The following is a 15,803-nucleotide window of genomic DNA, read 5'->3' on the forward strand; positions in this document are numbered from 1 at the left end:
TTGTCATGCGTCATTGCTGTGGGTTTCTATAGCACACTTACTTCTGAACCACAGACTGTAAATTCTGGGTGTCACCAGCTGTTTGCTTTTGTTTTATTATGCAGACACAAAACCTAGCGGAAGGGATTTTAATTCCAAGCACAGCCATTATGGACTGCCACATAAGAGAACGATTCACTTCTGCAGTTCCATCCAGCAATCCTAGTCAAGATCGAGAAGGCACTAAATCCACAGAAGCACACACCAGTTCTTCTTACTGGACATTTTCAGACCCTGTTTTGAACAGGGACAGAGGCAGGATGAGATGAAAGGGCTGGGTGGGTGCAGAAGGGAACACATTTTGACATTCATCACCTGTTCAGGTCACGTATAAAAGACAGATGTCTCTTACCACCGTGACACCAGGTCACAGCCCCAAGTTTTCTACTAACTCAAGCCGCCTGGATTCTCAAGGTAGATTATGTCACTCCTAAGGAGAACATGGAGGAGCTGAGAGGAGGTGGAGGAAAACCAGAGGGAGCAGCACAAACAGCAGTGAGAGAGCAGGGGTCCCCACTGCTGCAAACAAGCAGGAGAGCATGGCTTACCTGGTGGTCCATGGAGTTTAGCTTTTTTTACTGTAAAGAGAAAAAAGGAAAAGAACAAAATAAGAGGCTGTTAGTGATTTTGTCCTGCTACAGTCTCCTTTGAGTTAAAGCATCACAGTGCATCATATTAACTGGCCAACATCCCCTGCACAGTCCTGGCAGCTGGAAATCCACACTCAGTTAAACAGATCTGGAGACAAAAAGTCCTTTGCACCCGATGGCACCTCTTGAAAGTGATGCATTTAAAAAACAATCACAGGCTTAATGTTTGGAAAGCAGTGTGATATGGTTAATGCAAAGCAATCTCAAAATCCGTCCTTTGCAACCAGAAGTTACTGCTGCCTAGCAAGATGTCATTTCATACCACCTCACTTACAAAGTTACTTATAAACACTCTAGAAGAAAGAAACATTTCTTTGTATACAAAGAAATTCTCCTAACGCTGTATAGCAGACTTTCAACCACAAATTGAAAATAATCAAGCCAGAATAGCAGCTCCATAAGTAACTCTACACTGTGACACTGTCAATTAAATTAAATAAGCCAAACAAACAGCAGTGTAAACTCAAATGTCATTTTTACAAGCTCTACTCTGTTAATTTAATTCCAGGACAGTATTTATACATAAAAATAGAATTGTTAAAACATAAAACAGTATTGGCTCTTATCTCACCAGATGGAGAAGGTCCATGTCTACCTAGGGGAGATTTTGTTTACATTTCCCTTTTGCAAGCTCATATCCTCACTAGAATTGCTAAGTGTAAGCACTAAGAGAAGACATCTCTAGGCTCCAGCTAGTTTCCCCACTGGAAAACTAACACTAAGATGAAAACATATTTAACAAGCTAGGAAACAAGATATACCAGAGAGCAAAAATACTTAAAAGCTGGTGCAGTGAAGTTTCCTTCAGAAAACAGAGCTGCCAATACTTATTAGAGGTTCATAGTGTTCAACTCACAAGATAAAAGTTCTAGAAAGAAACATCAAAAACTTAAATTTAAAAAAAATGCCCTGACACAGTTACACGCAGAGCTGCAAGGGAGTGTGATGATGGAGAACAGTCTTGCTATTTGAGAAATTCTCCTTTGTGAGCGTTTACAGTCCAGGTAGATGTTTGCAAGAAGGAAAATGCTGTACCAGGTACAGTACAAACTGTTCTGTTAAAAGGGCTATAGTTTTCACCTAGACTGACAAGGCCAACAAGCCTTTAGGTCCAAAATAAGTTGGTTCCTTTTTTCCCAGATTCAGGGCCTGAAGCATTCCTGACGCTAAACCTAACGGTGCAAGCAAAACATACAATAGTGTGGGCCAGTGTTCTTGCTGACTGAAGATACAGATGCCTTTTAATCTCCAAATCAGTCTGTTTAACCTTTGAGAAATATGCAGGACAATCTACCCACTTTCTAGGCTCCTCTGCATACCACACAAAAGCAGACATTTCATGAAACACTGCCCTGGAGTGGGCAGGCACCAGCTTATCCGTGAACCTCCCCTCTCCCCTCCTTTGCAAGAGGCAGGAGACAAAGAAGTGCATGTGCTAGGGGAAGAAAAGGCAAAGGAGGGCAGGGGACACACAGGAAGCTTCAGCTCCACTACTGTTAGCAGGGAAGCACAGGTAACCCCAGTGCAGAAATTTGGTATTACTTGCTAAAAAGGCAGCTGGAGTGGGCCACTGGCTCCTAAACACAGAGAAAAGACAGCCTCAGCAGCGGTAATAGGCAAAGTAAGAGAAAGATGCCGTCTGTACATTGCAGTCACAGCCTCTAAATATTCAGAGGTTCCTTTGATGAAAGGCAGCAAGCCTTGCACTGCCTCGACAGCTGAGAGGGGTGTCTGTGTGGGGCTTCAGCAAGAGCTGTCCCGGGGCTTGAAGCAACAAGGATATCCCAGCGAAGCAGCCAGACTAAACAAAGATCCGAAGCCTCCTACAGACTCACGTGACAAAAATGGAATCTTCAGTAACTCCCCGGAATGAGCACCAGACCTCTAGAAAAACTGCATGTAACGAATCACACCTTTAGCCACAGAAACAGAGCTTATAACTAAGGGCTGAATCGCAAACCTGGGAGTCTCATCTCACCAGTAATTCTTTCACTCTATCTGCAAGCCTGCACAGCATGTCCAGAAAGTTCCCATGAAAAGTGACTTGGACATGGTTTTGTTTTGTTAGCCCCACAGGAAAGCATTTCCTAGGGGTGCAGAAAGCATTGCAATGATGCAGCTCCCAGAACATCTCCCAGGACTGGCTGGGAGACTGCAGGATTTCCCATATAAGAGCTTGAATTTCTGGGAGTTCAGAGCTGGAATGGGCTTCTAGGCATGGCTAAGGCCCAGCCTGTTTGCCAGCCCAGGGAACTTGCAGGTCAGATGCATTGCACTGAAGACCATGAACCATGCCATGAAGGACCACAGCTTTCCAAAGGAGCACTACTAGGAAAACTTGTCTACACCCGTTCCTTCTCTCTGGTTAGAGCTCCTCTATGCCAAGCACTCAAGGAAGGACTCAAAGGTGTTATGAAGCTCTACAGAAGCCTGATGCACCAATTAGTCAGCATTACAGCAAAGGCTGAAAAGTCATTGCTACATGATGAAGTATGACAGTACTTTGAAATAAAGCCATGTGTAACAGTACATTTTTATAATATAAAATCTCATTTTTATAATATAAAACCCGTACCACAAAACGAAACCATTCTCTAGAGCACCCAACAACACCAGGTTTTACAGGTACAGTCGCTCCTGCATTGCCACAAAGCAAAAACCTAACATAATGTAAGTTAATGATCTAGATGAGGTATTTCCTGACTCACTCCCAGTTATCTCACAGTACTCCTAGTCTCTGGGAAAGGAGCATTTTTAAACCAGCTGGAGATGTCAAGTTCTGTTCAGTTTCAAATAGCTTCTCTCAGAAAACTGGGCAGCACACAAAGTCCATCCATTCAGATGCAAACATCCAACTATGCCAATCCTGTGCCACTGCACAGGACAAGCAGGATACAAGGGAGGGAGTGAAAATTATACCAAATTAGAAAGGAAGGCAAGACCTAGTGCTTTGCACTGCCATGTGCAAGCACTTCATGAAACAGATGCACAGGGATGCACCTGATCTCTCTGCACAGGAAGATTCACTTAATCTCCAAAAAAGACTTGAGCGTATCAGAGATACAGCTATTCCAAGGAGCTCTTAGAAAGTAGAAAAAACTTGATGTAAATATTAAATTCATCCAGAGATTTTTTTCCCTCTGAGCACCTCTCACCATTTTGGCATTACTCTAATAAAGAGACAAAAAAAAAATTAAGTTTAAGTCTTGCCTGCAACTTAAAAAAGCAAAATAAAATAAAATTTAGTAAAAGCCACAGCAAGACTCCAGATGCTTTACAGCCTTCACTTACAAAGGACTAGAGGACCAGATAAACTCCTAAAGACTAGGAAAGGAAAATAAAAGCCAGGAATTGCAAAAAAAAAAGGACCAGAGTCACTGTGGAGGATGAAAAAACAATAGCAGAGCATACATCAGAGTATTCTTAAACTCACTTCTAAGGAGAAAGCCTTATCCACATATTTTTCGAATAGTTTGAATGATAGTATTTTTTCCTGAGCAGGTGCTACACACACCAGTAAGACAATTAAAATTAAGCATGACAAATTACTGCAAGGCTCAGAAAACATCCTGCTCAAACCTCCTCACACAGTCATACTAAGTTAAAAGGGAACCGAACACCTGCACGTCCCAAATCACCTTTAACACTTGCTTGCAAGTGAGAGGAATGCAACACAGGGAGTGCCTGAGCAGATGGCCAAAAGATTACATTCTAACTAAATCCAGCACATGACTTACTACCCGATCACTCCCCACACTAGAACAAAACCTACATCCCTTCGCAGGGGACAATAAAGTGCCATGGAGGAGGGGCTGTGGGAGAAATTAGAAGAATGGAAAGGTGCAGTTTTAATTACCGCTTTTAAAAAGAAATGCAATGCTGAAAGCAGAGCATTCGAAAAGCATTTTCCTGATCAGCTATTTGAAAAATATCTTCCTCCTCCCTGTGAAACACAAATGCAGTATTAATGTGTTTTCGAGTGCACCCTAACTTCTACAGTAACTTTCCCAGCTGAACAGCAGAATCAATACATATTTCCATTTCACTCTGCTTTTCTCACCTTTTCCAGGTGCTCAGACTTCAGTGTACAGTGACATGTAGCACTGGGTGCAAAGGTTGCTTAAACAACAGAAATAAGAGACCACAGCAGGCTGCTGATACTACCCAAGGCTAGCTCAAAACACCGAATTCACAGCCTGTGCAGCCTCCAGCAGGCACATAGAAGGCAGGGGAACCCTTCTGGGAACGATGCAAGGATTAGGCAGTGCTGCAGCCCTTCACATGTGTTACACTTTCTCTAACTGAGCCTTTGGAAACAATTTTGCTGCCTGAACCCTGAACTAGCAACTATAGCACATGTGCCCCATGGCAGAGCCAGAAACTCAACACCTCCCACTCACTTCTTGGAAGTTATTGATAAAATCCATGATAGGGTGGCAAGTGGCTGAAGACTGGCACTTTTAACAAGGACTGCTCTGTCCCTGGAGATCCCACCCTGACCCACAAGGACCTTTCACAGAATCACAGAATGGGTCAGGTTGGAAGGGACCGCAAAGGGTCATCTGATCCAACCTCCCTGCTCAAGCAGGGTCATCCCAGAGCACATAGCACAGGATTGTGTCCAGAGGGCTCTTGAAAATCTCCAGTGAGGCAGACTCCACAACCTCTTTCCCTCCTCTGGAAATCAAAACGTGCTCAGACTCTGCACACTCTCATCTTCCACCTGAGGGTGAGGAACCCTTTTCTTTTCCCCTACTTGAACCCAAAAGGTGCTCCAGGCTGGAGGAAGCCGAGGCCATGAAGTGACCTCACCTGTGATTTTAACTCAGTCACTGTTTTGTTTCACATGATCCCTATTAAAGCCCAGCAGCATCAGTTATGCCATTAACCGCAACTGCAAGTGCCATAGTAGAAAAGCAGTACAGACCGTGCCATGAAACTCTTCACCTCCCTTCACAATTACTAAGAAAGGAAAAGCCGGATAAAACATATAGTCGTTTCCCAAGTCTGTTACAAAGATTCAGTGTGACACAGCCATCTTGGTATTTCCAGCCTGAGACAGGCATAAAAAGAAAGGCTCCACTGCATTCTCATACATTCAGAGTTAAATTATGCTCAGAAGGAAGAGATTTCCCTGACCTACCTCAGAGGAAGGACAATTGCACAGGAGGCCCCAGGGACCCACCAGCACTCAGCAGCACCTCAACAGCTTCTGCTATAACTGCAGAGCCCAGAGCAGGGTCTGCTTGGGCTCTAACTTCTCCCAGCAGAGCCCTGCGGAGCTGGGGTGGTTACTGCAGGCAAGGCTCCTACAGCCTCAAGGGCCACTGAGAGACACAGGACCTAAGTCACATCCATTACTTCATATTTTGTTTTTCTGCCAGGCAAAACAAACTACTGGTTTACATAGAAACATTGTTCCACTCAAGCAGGGAAGAGAGTACTTTATGCCTCAGTGTATTCTCTTTGAGAATGACATAAGGGAAGCACAGTGGGTACCTTCATGGACCAACAGTCTTAAAAGCTGAGACTGAATTCACAGTACACAGGGGATAACATTCTGTAATTGCTTCATGTGAAAGGAGGGCTGGGCTGATCGGAGAACTGCTCTGCTGCCAGAAGAAAGAAGAGCGTGAAATGCCACTCTGCTTGGTAACTGGCAAAGAGAAGGGATATAGTGCAGATTTTCAACAGTATCCAAAGAACTGAGGTTGCATCTAAGGACAGAATTTTTCTGACTTAGTACTTGAAACAGTTGTTCAAAACCCATTACCTCTCTGATTGAGACAACTGAGACAACCCAGATATCCAAGGTTACCTCAACTGAACCGAGGGATCGAACTGCTTTAATAAGTAGTCCAGAATAAATGGAATAGACGCGATATGAGTTCATTAATTTTTAATAGTTCGTAGAAATGGAAAAAAAACCACAAAAAACAAAACAACATACCACAAAGCAGAGTTAATATATTGCAGTTTTCAATCATGTAGCAAAGAACTTTCTTCAGTTTGACCACTCTGAATGCCCACAGGACAGATCGACTTGCCCTTCCCAAGGCCTTGGGAACCACATCAAACAAAGGAAAGGTTCCCTTCAGCAACCAGCCATTACTCAAGGATTCTTCTCAGGAAGGGGGTGGGCAAAAGAGAGATTCTAATCTGTAGTCTGTGATAGCAAATTGATCTACCCAAGAGATTTCTGTATTGCCAGATGTCTTGAAAATGAATTAGAATTCTTCCTAATTCACATGAATTAACATCTTCCTGATCAGATGATCTGCAGATTTATTACCCTGTCCAGAGGGTAAACACAAAACTACTACGTTTATTTGATTTACAATACAGTTTCCAACAAACAGCTTTCTACCAGCCACTCCACCCTTCCTGCCCACTGGACAGTGACTGATAGCAGCTGGGACATGTGACTGCTTGCAGGGTTTTCCACATCTCTGTGCTAAGGAGACACACACTCAATACTCCCATTCAAGGTTCAGCACCATTTCATAGAGGATTTCCAGGAAAGCACTACATAAAGTACACATCCCAGCGACTCCCCACACTGCCAAACCTCACTAGATGCTTCCCTGTTCCTCTGTAAATTCTACAGTCAGTTAAGATCCACGCCTCACACACACACAAGAGTCACAACCTGCAGAAAGATAGCATCCCACCTGCTCCCCTCCCTAGTCCAGACACTCCATAACTTGGGGCTGACAGATCAGTCCCAAAGGGATATTGCTGCCTGGCTCTCATTACTAAACTTGACCCCAACATTTGTTTCTTGACAGAATTTTCACTTGTATGGGATGAACTTTGGCAAGCAAAGTATCGAAATCTAAGCAGAAAATGCCTAGCTTTTATACGTAAAAGCTATATATGTAAATGTATCTCTATATATAATAGTCTTGTCTAAATCTCTATTACTGCCATAGCCCATGAACATCAGAGCAACACAGCACAGTGACTCAATATCTGGACTATTCCCCAGTATTTCACACACATAAACTTGGGAGCACTGGCAGGACAGCATGACGGCAAATCTACACAAACCTGAGCAAACCCACAGTTAATGCACTGTGCTGATCCAGTTATAAAATGAAAGACACCTGTAGCTATTCTGCTCAGACATCCAGTCTGATCCCCTTAGTGAAGCAGGTAATTTCATGCCTCCTGCAAATATTGTCACTTTTCAGCTCAGCTTTTGCATAAAACTTTGTAAGTGTATACAGCACAGCTCAGCTTGCATCAGAGCTTGTGTTTCATTTCTTGCATCCCTATCAAAGTTACTAGATAATGTAAACAGAACAAATTAAAAAACTGTGTAGGAAACCCTTTCTGGTATTTGCACATATTCCCCACATTCTCACAGCATACCTGGAGGAGCAGATAAACTTTGCAAATCCTTTGGCAAGAGTTGTTTAACTGTGGGGGTTATTTCATAATAAAACTCAATCCTCATCAGCACAAGTATCCTTCTTTTAAAGGGGTCTACTTCTCTAAAATGTATTTTATGCGACAGAAGGGGTGACAATTTATTTTCTATTCAGGTTTAATGTACTAGGCAGTTAATGTAAGTAGACTTCTAAACACTTTCAATGACAAAATTGATTTAGACAGTTAAGAGACACATCTGGGTCTTGTTTACAGGTTAATCTGTTACCAGATCTGATTTGACACACTGACTTGACATCACACAGGTTTTCAACTTCCTGAACTGAAGGGTTTCATATGTATTCTTGTTTGTTGCATAGCTCAGGAACTCACCTGCCTGAAATACTCCTTGAACTATGTCAGCAACAGAAACTCACAGGTGATGAAAACACTACAGCAATTAAAAAAAAAAAATAAAGTCGTGCTGCAGAAGATATGGGGATTGGAGCTGTGAACAGAGTTTTGGACAGAAAAATGAAATGTATTCAAAACACAAACTGAGTTTTACTAGGGAACTACAGAACAGGAAAAACGGAACTTAAACTATGTATGCAATTTGTAGAAAGCAACGGCCACAGGGGACTAAATGCAAAGGGAAAATTAAAGAGGTCTGCAACTGATTCCTTCCTTCACGTAGATATCAGATTCCTCTTCCGAATTCTTACACCAGCATTTCTCAGGAAAGTAGTATCAGGATGCAAGGTCAGTCTGTTTTTGTTGGTTTGAAAACAATATCTGAAGTAGAACAACTAGGACAGGGTTCACAGAGAGGAAAAGAGGGAGGAGACTCACAAAACAACAGGTCCCAAAACCTAGAAGTACCCTCATCTCTGAACTTCTAAGTAAATACATTGATTTTACTAAAAATCTAGCACAGAACACTGGCAAAATATATACAATACACCATGACCATTCATCACTGAGAAAGGAATCCAGCATTTCAAAACATGCAGATCATTTTATCCAAAAAAGCCTCAGGAGATCATAACAATAAAATGCTTAAAACATTGATAAGCTATTTGGTAAACCACAGCTCAAATCTTTATTACATTAAACATTAGCACTTAGTGAAACTTCTGCTTTGCAATAGAGGCTGCAAGAAGTTTACTTACAGCTGATCCCAGAAAAAGCTTCCTGAAAGGCAATAGGAAGCTTTCAATTGATTCAGATAAAGAGCAGCTGAAATAAGCCTGACAATACTGTTTCTTCTCTCTGGGAGGGGTAAAAACAGAAGTGTATTCATGAACCATACAGCCAAGAAAGCTGGAATCAGATGCCGGAAGCGGTAAAGAAAGTAGGAGTGTGCAGGTCTTAAACCTTAAAACCTCCTGAAACAGATTTGCACTGACAGTGAATCCAGAGTGTCAAAAGCCCATTAAATATTTTCCAGTTTTTACATGAAATGTACTTGGAACCAGAAAAAGTGCAGAAGCTTCTACATCCAGGCAGCCTGTGTGGTGAAATGCTGAGCAGGAGAGAGAAGGAGGAAGTGGCACTTGAAGAGAGGAGAGGAACTCCCAACACCAGAACACTGTTCCAGAAATTCTCATCACTGCAGATGCTCTTCCAGTCTTCCAGAGCGTATCTATCCCCCTTTCTCCTGCATGCATGGTCCCCCAGTTCAGATGGCTGGCAGGTTGTCCAGGACACTTCTCCAACCAGCACAAAACAGAAAAACTCCGTGAGTTCAAGTCATCTTTCAGGTACTTAGAACAATAACTGAGAATCATAAGCCATCTTTTGTCCACTTTGGGACTTGCTGAAATGACAGCCTCCCACAATGCATCTCATTATTATCCTTAAAGGCTGTGCAGAAAATATGTGCTCCAGCTCTCAGGAGCCCCACAGCCAGTGCTGGAGTAAAAGGTGCATCCAGCCTGCACGCTGCTCTGCAGGGAGCCCTTCACCTCGTTACTTACCTTTTCAACTAAGCTGGCAACAATCACAATCTCAGTGCAAACTGACAAGTTAATTCTTGCAAGGCAAGAGTCAGCATCCTCAGATGCTTATTCAGAATTGTGCTTTGCTCCTTCATAATCTTTCCACAGACATGTTAATGTCTACCTGAAACTTCACTTTGCTCCTAGCTGTCACCTCAACAAGCATTTGCCCGAGCAAAGTGGAGCATTCAAACTGTCTTCAGATGGTTTTCTTCAACGAGAAAAGGCTCTGAATTGTCAGTTCTCCTGTCCTATTTCTCCACGAAGAACCACAGCCAAGTAACACAAGAATATTCACAAGCAAGATACCAGAGATACCCTTTTTGCTGTCTCACAGATGTTTGCCTTCTGGTTACTGCCTCTCCCCCTACCAGCACCATGACAAAGCCAGTCAGATATGCAAATCATTGCTCCCAAAACATCAGTTGTTTCAGTAAATCTAACAGTCCCACTGCTCAAATTAGATGCTGGAATTCCCAAAGAACCACTTTGACATCAATGACATCTTGCACTTGGGTCCCAAATCAAATGTCTTCCGCCCTGAAGACCAAGGGCTCTTTCCACACCTTCAGCCGGAGTTTGTACTAAGAACAACCATATCATGAGAGTAAGGGCTACAGAAGAAGCCCATTAGCCCATAGCTTATCCACACAAACATCTAGACAGTTCCCAGAAAAGACCATGACATGATGATACAGCAGTACCTACTTTACAAATTAGCATGTCCCTAGGCTTAGGATCCAGAGGTGACATTTTAGAAACCAGAGTTTCACACGGTCTATTCTACCACCAAATTTCCTTCATCCCCAACATAATCAAGGCTTAAGGGTACCAACAGTTTCAGGTGAATTCAACAGCAAGGGGGAATGCATGCTTCAACTACCTCACTTCATAAGTTTAGCTATTTTGCTATACACACTTGCTGTCACTTGACAACAGTATCTGATGTTTTAAAGTAGACAACACACGCAAACCCATATCACTCTGCATGGAAAAGAAAACAACTATCAGAGAGAGGCAAGATGCTTTGCTACTTGTCTGACACAGCAAACACAGTCTGGCTTTTTTAACACTGAAGAGCCTCCCCCTAACAACAATATACAAAAGAAAATCCTCAGTTTTGTGGGGCTCTAAGCAGAGAGCTAAGTACCTTATTACTACCACCACCAGTCCTCAAGGGCAAATACATACATCTCAGCTGACTGCATAATCCCTCCTAGCTTTGGCCTGACGTAGCACAGGCAGGTGAGCATCACCTCCAACTGACTGGTCTGGATCAGTTACACTTTTCTTGAGAAGTGGGAAAACAAACACACACTGAAGTTTTGTTATGATATGCTTACAAGACTCTGTTTTTGTCCAAAGTTTGGTCTCCAAGAGGCTGGGGAAGCAGAGTGTGGTGATGGAGAAATGGATTTGATACTATTTGTGTAAGAGAACACCTTGCAAGCAAACAAAAAGGAAACTGAGGCTTTAGCCAACTTCCCTGATTCCAGAGAACAGTTAAATCCACCTATACACATTTACCCTACAAACCCTTCAATCAGTTGCTAAAAAGAAATCCTTGCAACATCTATTTCTTCCTTTTTTGGCTGACCAACACAGACACATTTCTGAAGATCCACTGAATTTTCTGCTCAGCAGCTGCTTTGAACTGAGCAGTGAGGACAGGAACAAAATCTCTTATTCAAATCACAGAGATTATGTGAGGTTAATCCTCCTGACGCTGGCAATACAGACAGCTCTGTCAGGCGACCTGGTTCCCCAACCAAGAGGTGAACTAAACAGTAATCCAAGCTGCCACGCCTCTCCAATATTCTCCTGCAGCCTTAATATTATTAGTCAAAAAGCAGCTTGGGTGCAATGTACTGGAGTGAGTTATTGTGTGTCTGACTCTCTCAGAAGAGATACTCTGTCAGATTGTGCTTTGGTCACTCTGCCTTAAGGGGTTCCTTATGGGTTACAGATTTCTCCTGAACTTTTAACTGTTTTATGATCAGAAAAGAGAGCATCCCACTCCTGAATCTGTGCCTCATCATGGAAAAAAAATTAAAATCCATCAAATCTTACAGAACTCTTAAATGTGTAAGATAAATACTACTAAACAGAGTCGTAAAGGAGGCTTCCAATTTTCAGCGCCCTTCTTTCAAATTCTGCAAGGTTCAGAAATACATTATTTTAAGTTAGTGGCAGAAATATATTAAGTTATTGGAAATGCCTTGATTAAGGGAACAAAACCCACGCTACTTAATTTTACACAAAACAGACTGCAACTCACATATGCCTCCAGCTGCCAAAGACTAAGGAAATATGCATAATGAAAGCCATATCCTTGCACCAGAAGGCAGGAAAAGAGACAGACTGATAATGTATCAAGTCTGCTAGGAGACAGTCTGAGCTGGTAAACTGACTTGATGACAAAGCAACAGCTCAACTAGTTTATAATAAAAGCTTCAGAGGGGAAAAAAAAAAACCAAAGAGAAAATATAAAAATTATTTTAAAACCCCACACATAACAAAAACCCCTTAATAGTAATTCAGAAACCAGATGAATGGAGAAATTGGTTTCCTCAGGTTTGGGGGGTTGGGGGACGTATTTACTTTGAAAATAAGATACACCTCCCTATAGAATCATTTCTTCCAAAACACAGAGCACATGCAGCTTCTGCTCAGACATTGTACACAGAGGTAAAGGCCACTTAAATTACTAGAATCTTGCCAGAGTTATTAGCTCAAATCACACAGCCTGGTCACAGCCAAGGTAACAGCTGCTGGAAGACACAAGTACTGTGGTACCAAAGAGGAAAGAGCAGAAAAAACAGAACAAAACCACTTGTGTGCTTGTCCTTTGGCATGTGCTTTTCTCCTGTCAACAAAAGTCACCTGAACAGTTTCCCCAGTGACTCAGGTTTCTACACTCCCTGTTCAGACTTAGTGTAAACAAGATGCACCCTGGAAAAAGAGTTGCTGACTAACCACACCAGTAGTGACTGGCACCTAATCACAGCCTTGGTCTATTTTCTGGTAGTTTCGATTTAAGTTACAGGATTGCAAGCACTCAGCCAACTGGAACACGGCTACTTGTCAAGCAGGATTGAGCACAAGCTTGTCCTGAAAGGCACCAAGATAAAAAATGATACTAAAAAGTATCACTGTTCAACTTCAGAAGCCTAGTATATTCACCAAAAGAGAAACACAAAAATAAAGCACCATCACATTTGTGGTGGTTTCAGTAAATTTTTATATATGTATTTTTTAAGCAAAATCATCCCACCACCGGCTTCCAGGAAAAACAGGACCTGTGTTTTCCCCACAAATAATGAAGGAGAATTGGTCTAGCATGAAAAATATTTTAAACTGAAATATTAATAAAATCTTATTGACATAAAATATCAATCAATATTATTATGTTTGGCTTCACAAAACAGAGAAAATACCAATATAGAGGAGACACAAATAAGCTTGACTGGGAGCATTAAGAAAAAGTAAAAGAACTGGTTAGGGTATGAGTAACGGTGCAACTGAATGAGATTCCAGGCAGGAACAGGAGATCTAATAACAAAACACTGTTGGCAAACTATACCTTTGGCAGTCTGATTTTAATCTTCACATTCACAAACTGCTCAGACAATACTGGTTCCTGGAGGACACCCACAAATAGCAGAAATAGGACAGTTAGATTGCCATCTAAAAGAGCTGCACCTCACAAACACATTTGCACTCACCTGCCAATAATTTTGTTTTGACACAGCATGTACACAAAGAACTGAACCATAAAAAGGTCTTACTAATGACAAGGAGTCTGCCCAAGACTGTCCTCCTGAAAGCCATGCTGTTTGCTTGCATTTGGGCCTTCATAAAAAATAAGGTGAAAATCCACCAGGTTAAATACTCTAAGAATCAAAATCATTAACCAAAATAAACAGCCTTAGGTAACAAGAGTATGAGCAAGTTCCTTCACATGTAGGTTCTTTTCCTTATTATTAACATTTATAAATAAGGAAAAGGCTACATCGAAACTTTACCTTAATATACAGTTTGTCTACAGCAATTAGTTGTCAGAACAGTAACTCACATCACAATGAAGTTAGTGCAGTGAAGATCATAAGAATGGAAGGAGTTCTTTGGGATCACCAGCTCTAATGTTGCTTCTCCCAACACCTGGACCACTTATACCATTCAAAATCATTCCTACCTTCCAGCCAACACTTTAATTAATGGCATGAGTATACCTTCTATATCTTATGTCAACATTATTCCCCCTCTCAATGTTTTTCCTCACCCCATGTTTAATTTCCTGTTGTTTTTAATGGACACAAGTCACAGATCCCATCAGATTCTGTTTACCAGCATAGTGCAGAGACACAAGGACTCACCAACATATCTCCTTTCACTAAGTTTCACATTTTTCAGAAATGCTTGTCTCTAAGTGTATAGTTTTTTTACAGAATATCAACTGATTTTCATTCTCACTTTCCTCAGGGGTCATTGAGTCCTTCCTGCATTATATTTATTTGCTTCAAAATTTACTGTGTAATTAGGACTTTTCTTAAAAAAACCTTTGACACATACATTTTTATTTTTTCTTGCCATGACACAAGTGGAACACATCTATATGCTTCCCCTACTAGTCTTTGCAACATTACTAGCTTCTGCTACAGGCAGCTCCTTATACTCTTTACATGTCTTTTGCCAATTCCAATTTTCTTTAAAAAGAAGTCTGCTACAGGATTTGCGAGATATTACAGTAGTACAAATAGATGCATGCTTTCATCTAGAAACAAGAGGCTAGCCCAGATTAATCCTCCTCTTGCAAACCCATGTCACATTTCATACAACACCCTTTCACACTTCTTCCACCTGTCTATAAAATTTTTATCATTCTCTCCTAAAAGTTTATTTTAAACCTTACATATTGTTACAGTCCTGCCTGCTTTTGAAGACAAGATCCATATTTACCCACGTTTATCACTCATCTCCTTTATCTTCCTGCCAATCCACAGAAATCACCTCTATTCCTCTCTGGCAAGTGTTGCATGTTTCAGCACACTGGGATACAGATTACCAGACTCAAATTCAGGGTATTAAAATTTTTCCTTCTACCCCTGTGCCTCATTTTCAGTTTCATAAGAAACAATTCCTATAGTCCAGGGACCATACTCAGCCCATCTTTACACAACTCCCTGTGCCCATGCACAGAAGGCTGATTCCACCCCCTGTTGAGGCTGGCTGTTTCCCCTTTTCGTGTGACCAAAGCGCCTTGTGTTACCTGTTTTACTACCATTTGCAAGATGCCACATTGTCTGCTGAGGTGGAAGCCCCTGCCTTAACCTTGGACTTCCGGATCCTCAAGATACACTTTCCTTTACAAACTTTTTTTGCCCACACCTCTCAGAGGTTCTCTGTTTGCTTAGCATATCCTGACGCAATGAACAGGTGAATCATCAGCTCTGGGGTAATTTCCTAGGTGGAGCCTTTTCTGTTATTTGAGATGCTAATATTTACCCCTGTAGCTTCCCTGAATTTCATGCCCTCCTCCGTATCCAACCTCCTCACTTCACCAAGAAGCCTCTTCAGTTTCCCTGGAGGATTGACAATTGCTAATCTACATCTGTTTACCTTAACTTAGTTTCAGTTGTGATCATTCAAACCAAGTTCACTTCCATGTCCAACTTCCCTGAAGCATCTTCTGTGCCTCTCAAAGTCACATCTACAGTTCACTCCACCAATTTTGTGGCTTTAG

At 41.8% G+C, this 15,803-nt stretch overlaps 1 protein-coding gene across 4 annotated transcripts in view; it reads right to left on the minus strand.

The window, feature by feature from the left end:
• UNC13B (unc-13 homolog B) overlaps positions 1-15,803 on the minus strand; it is a 206,048-nt gene that overhangs the window by 179,134 nt on the left and 11,111 nt on the right. For all 4 annotated transcript variants that reach the window (XM_042028646.1, XM_042028645.1, XM_042028644.1 and 1 more), the window contains exon 2: positions 588-617. In XM_042028646.1, coding sequence (XP_041884580.1) covers positions 588-617 — 30 coding nt within the window. The remainder of the gene's footprint in view (positions 1-587; positions 618-15,803) is intronic.

The sequence above is a fragment of the Corvus kubaryi genome, unplaced genomic scaffold (assembly GCF_017639235.1).
Source record: "Corvus kubaryi isolate FWS band 111438036 unplaced genomic scaffold, C.kubaryi_AGA036_p1.0 37308, whole genome shotgun sequence".
NCBI classification, from domain to species: Eukaryota; Metazoa; Chordata; class Aves; order Passeriformes; family Corvidae; genus Corvus; species Corvus kubaryi.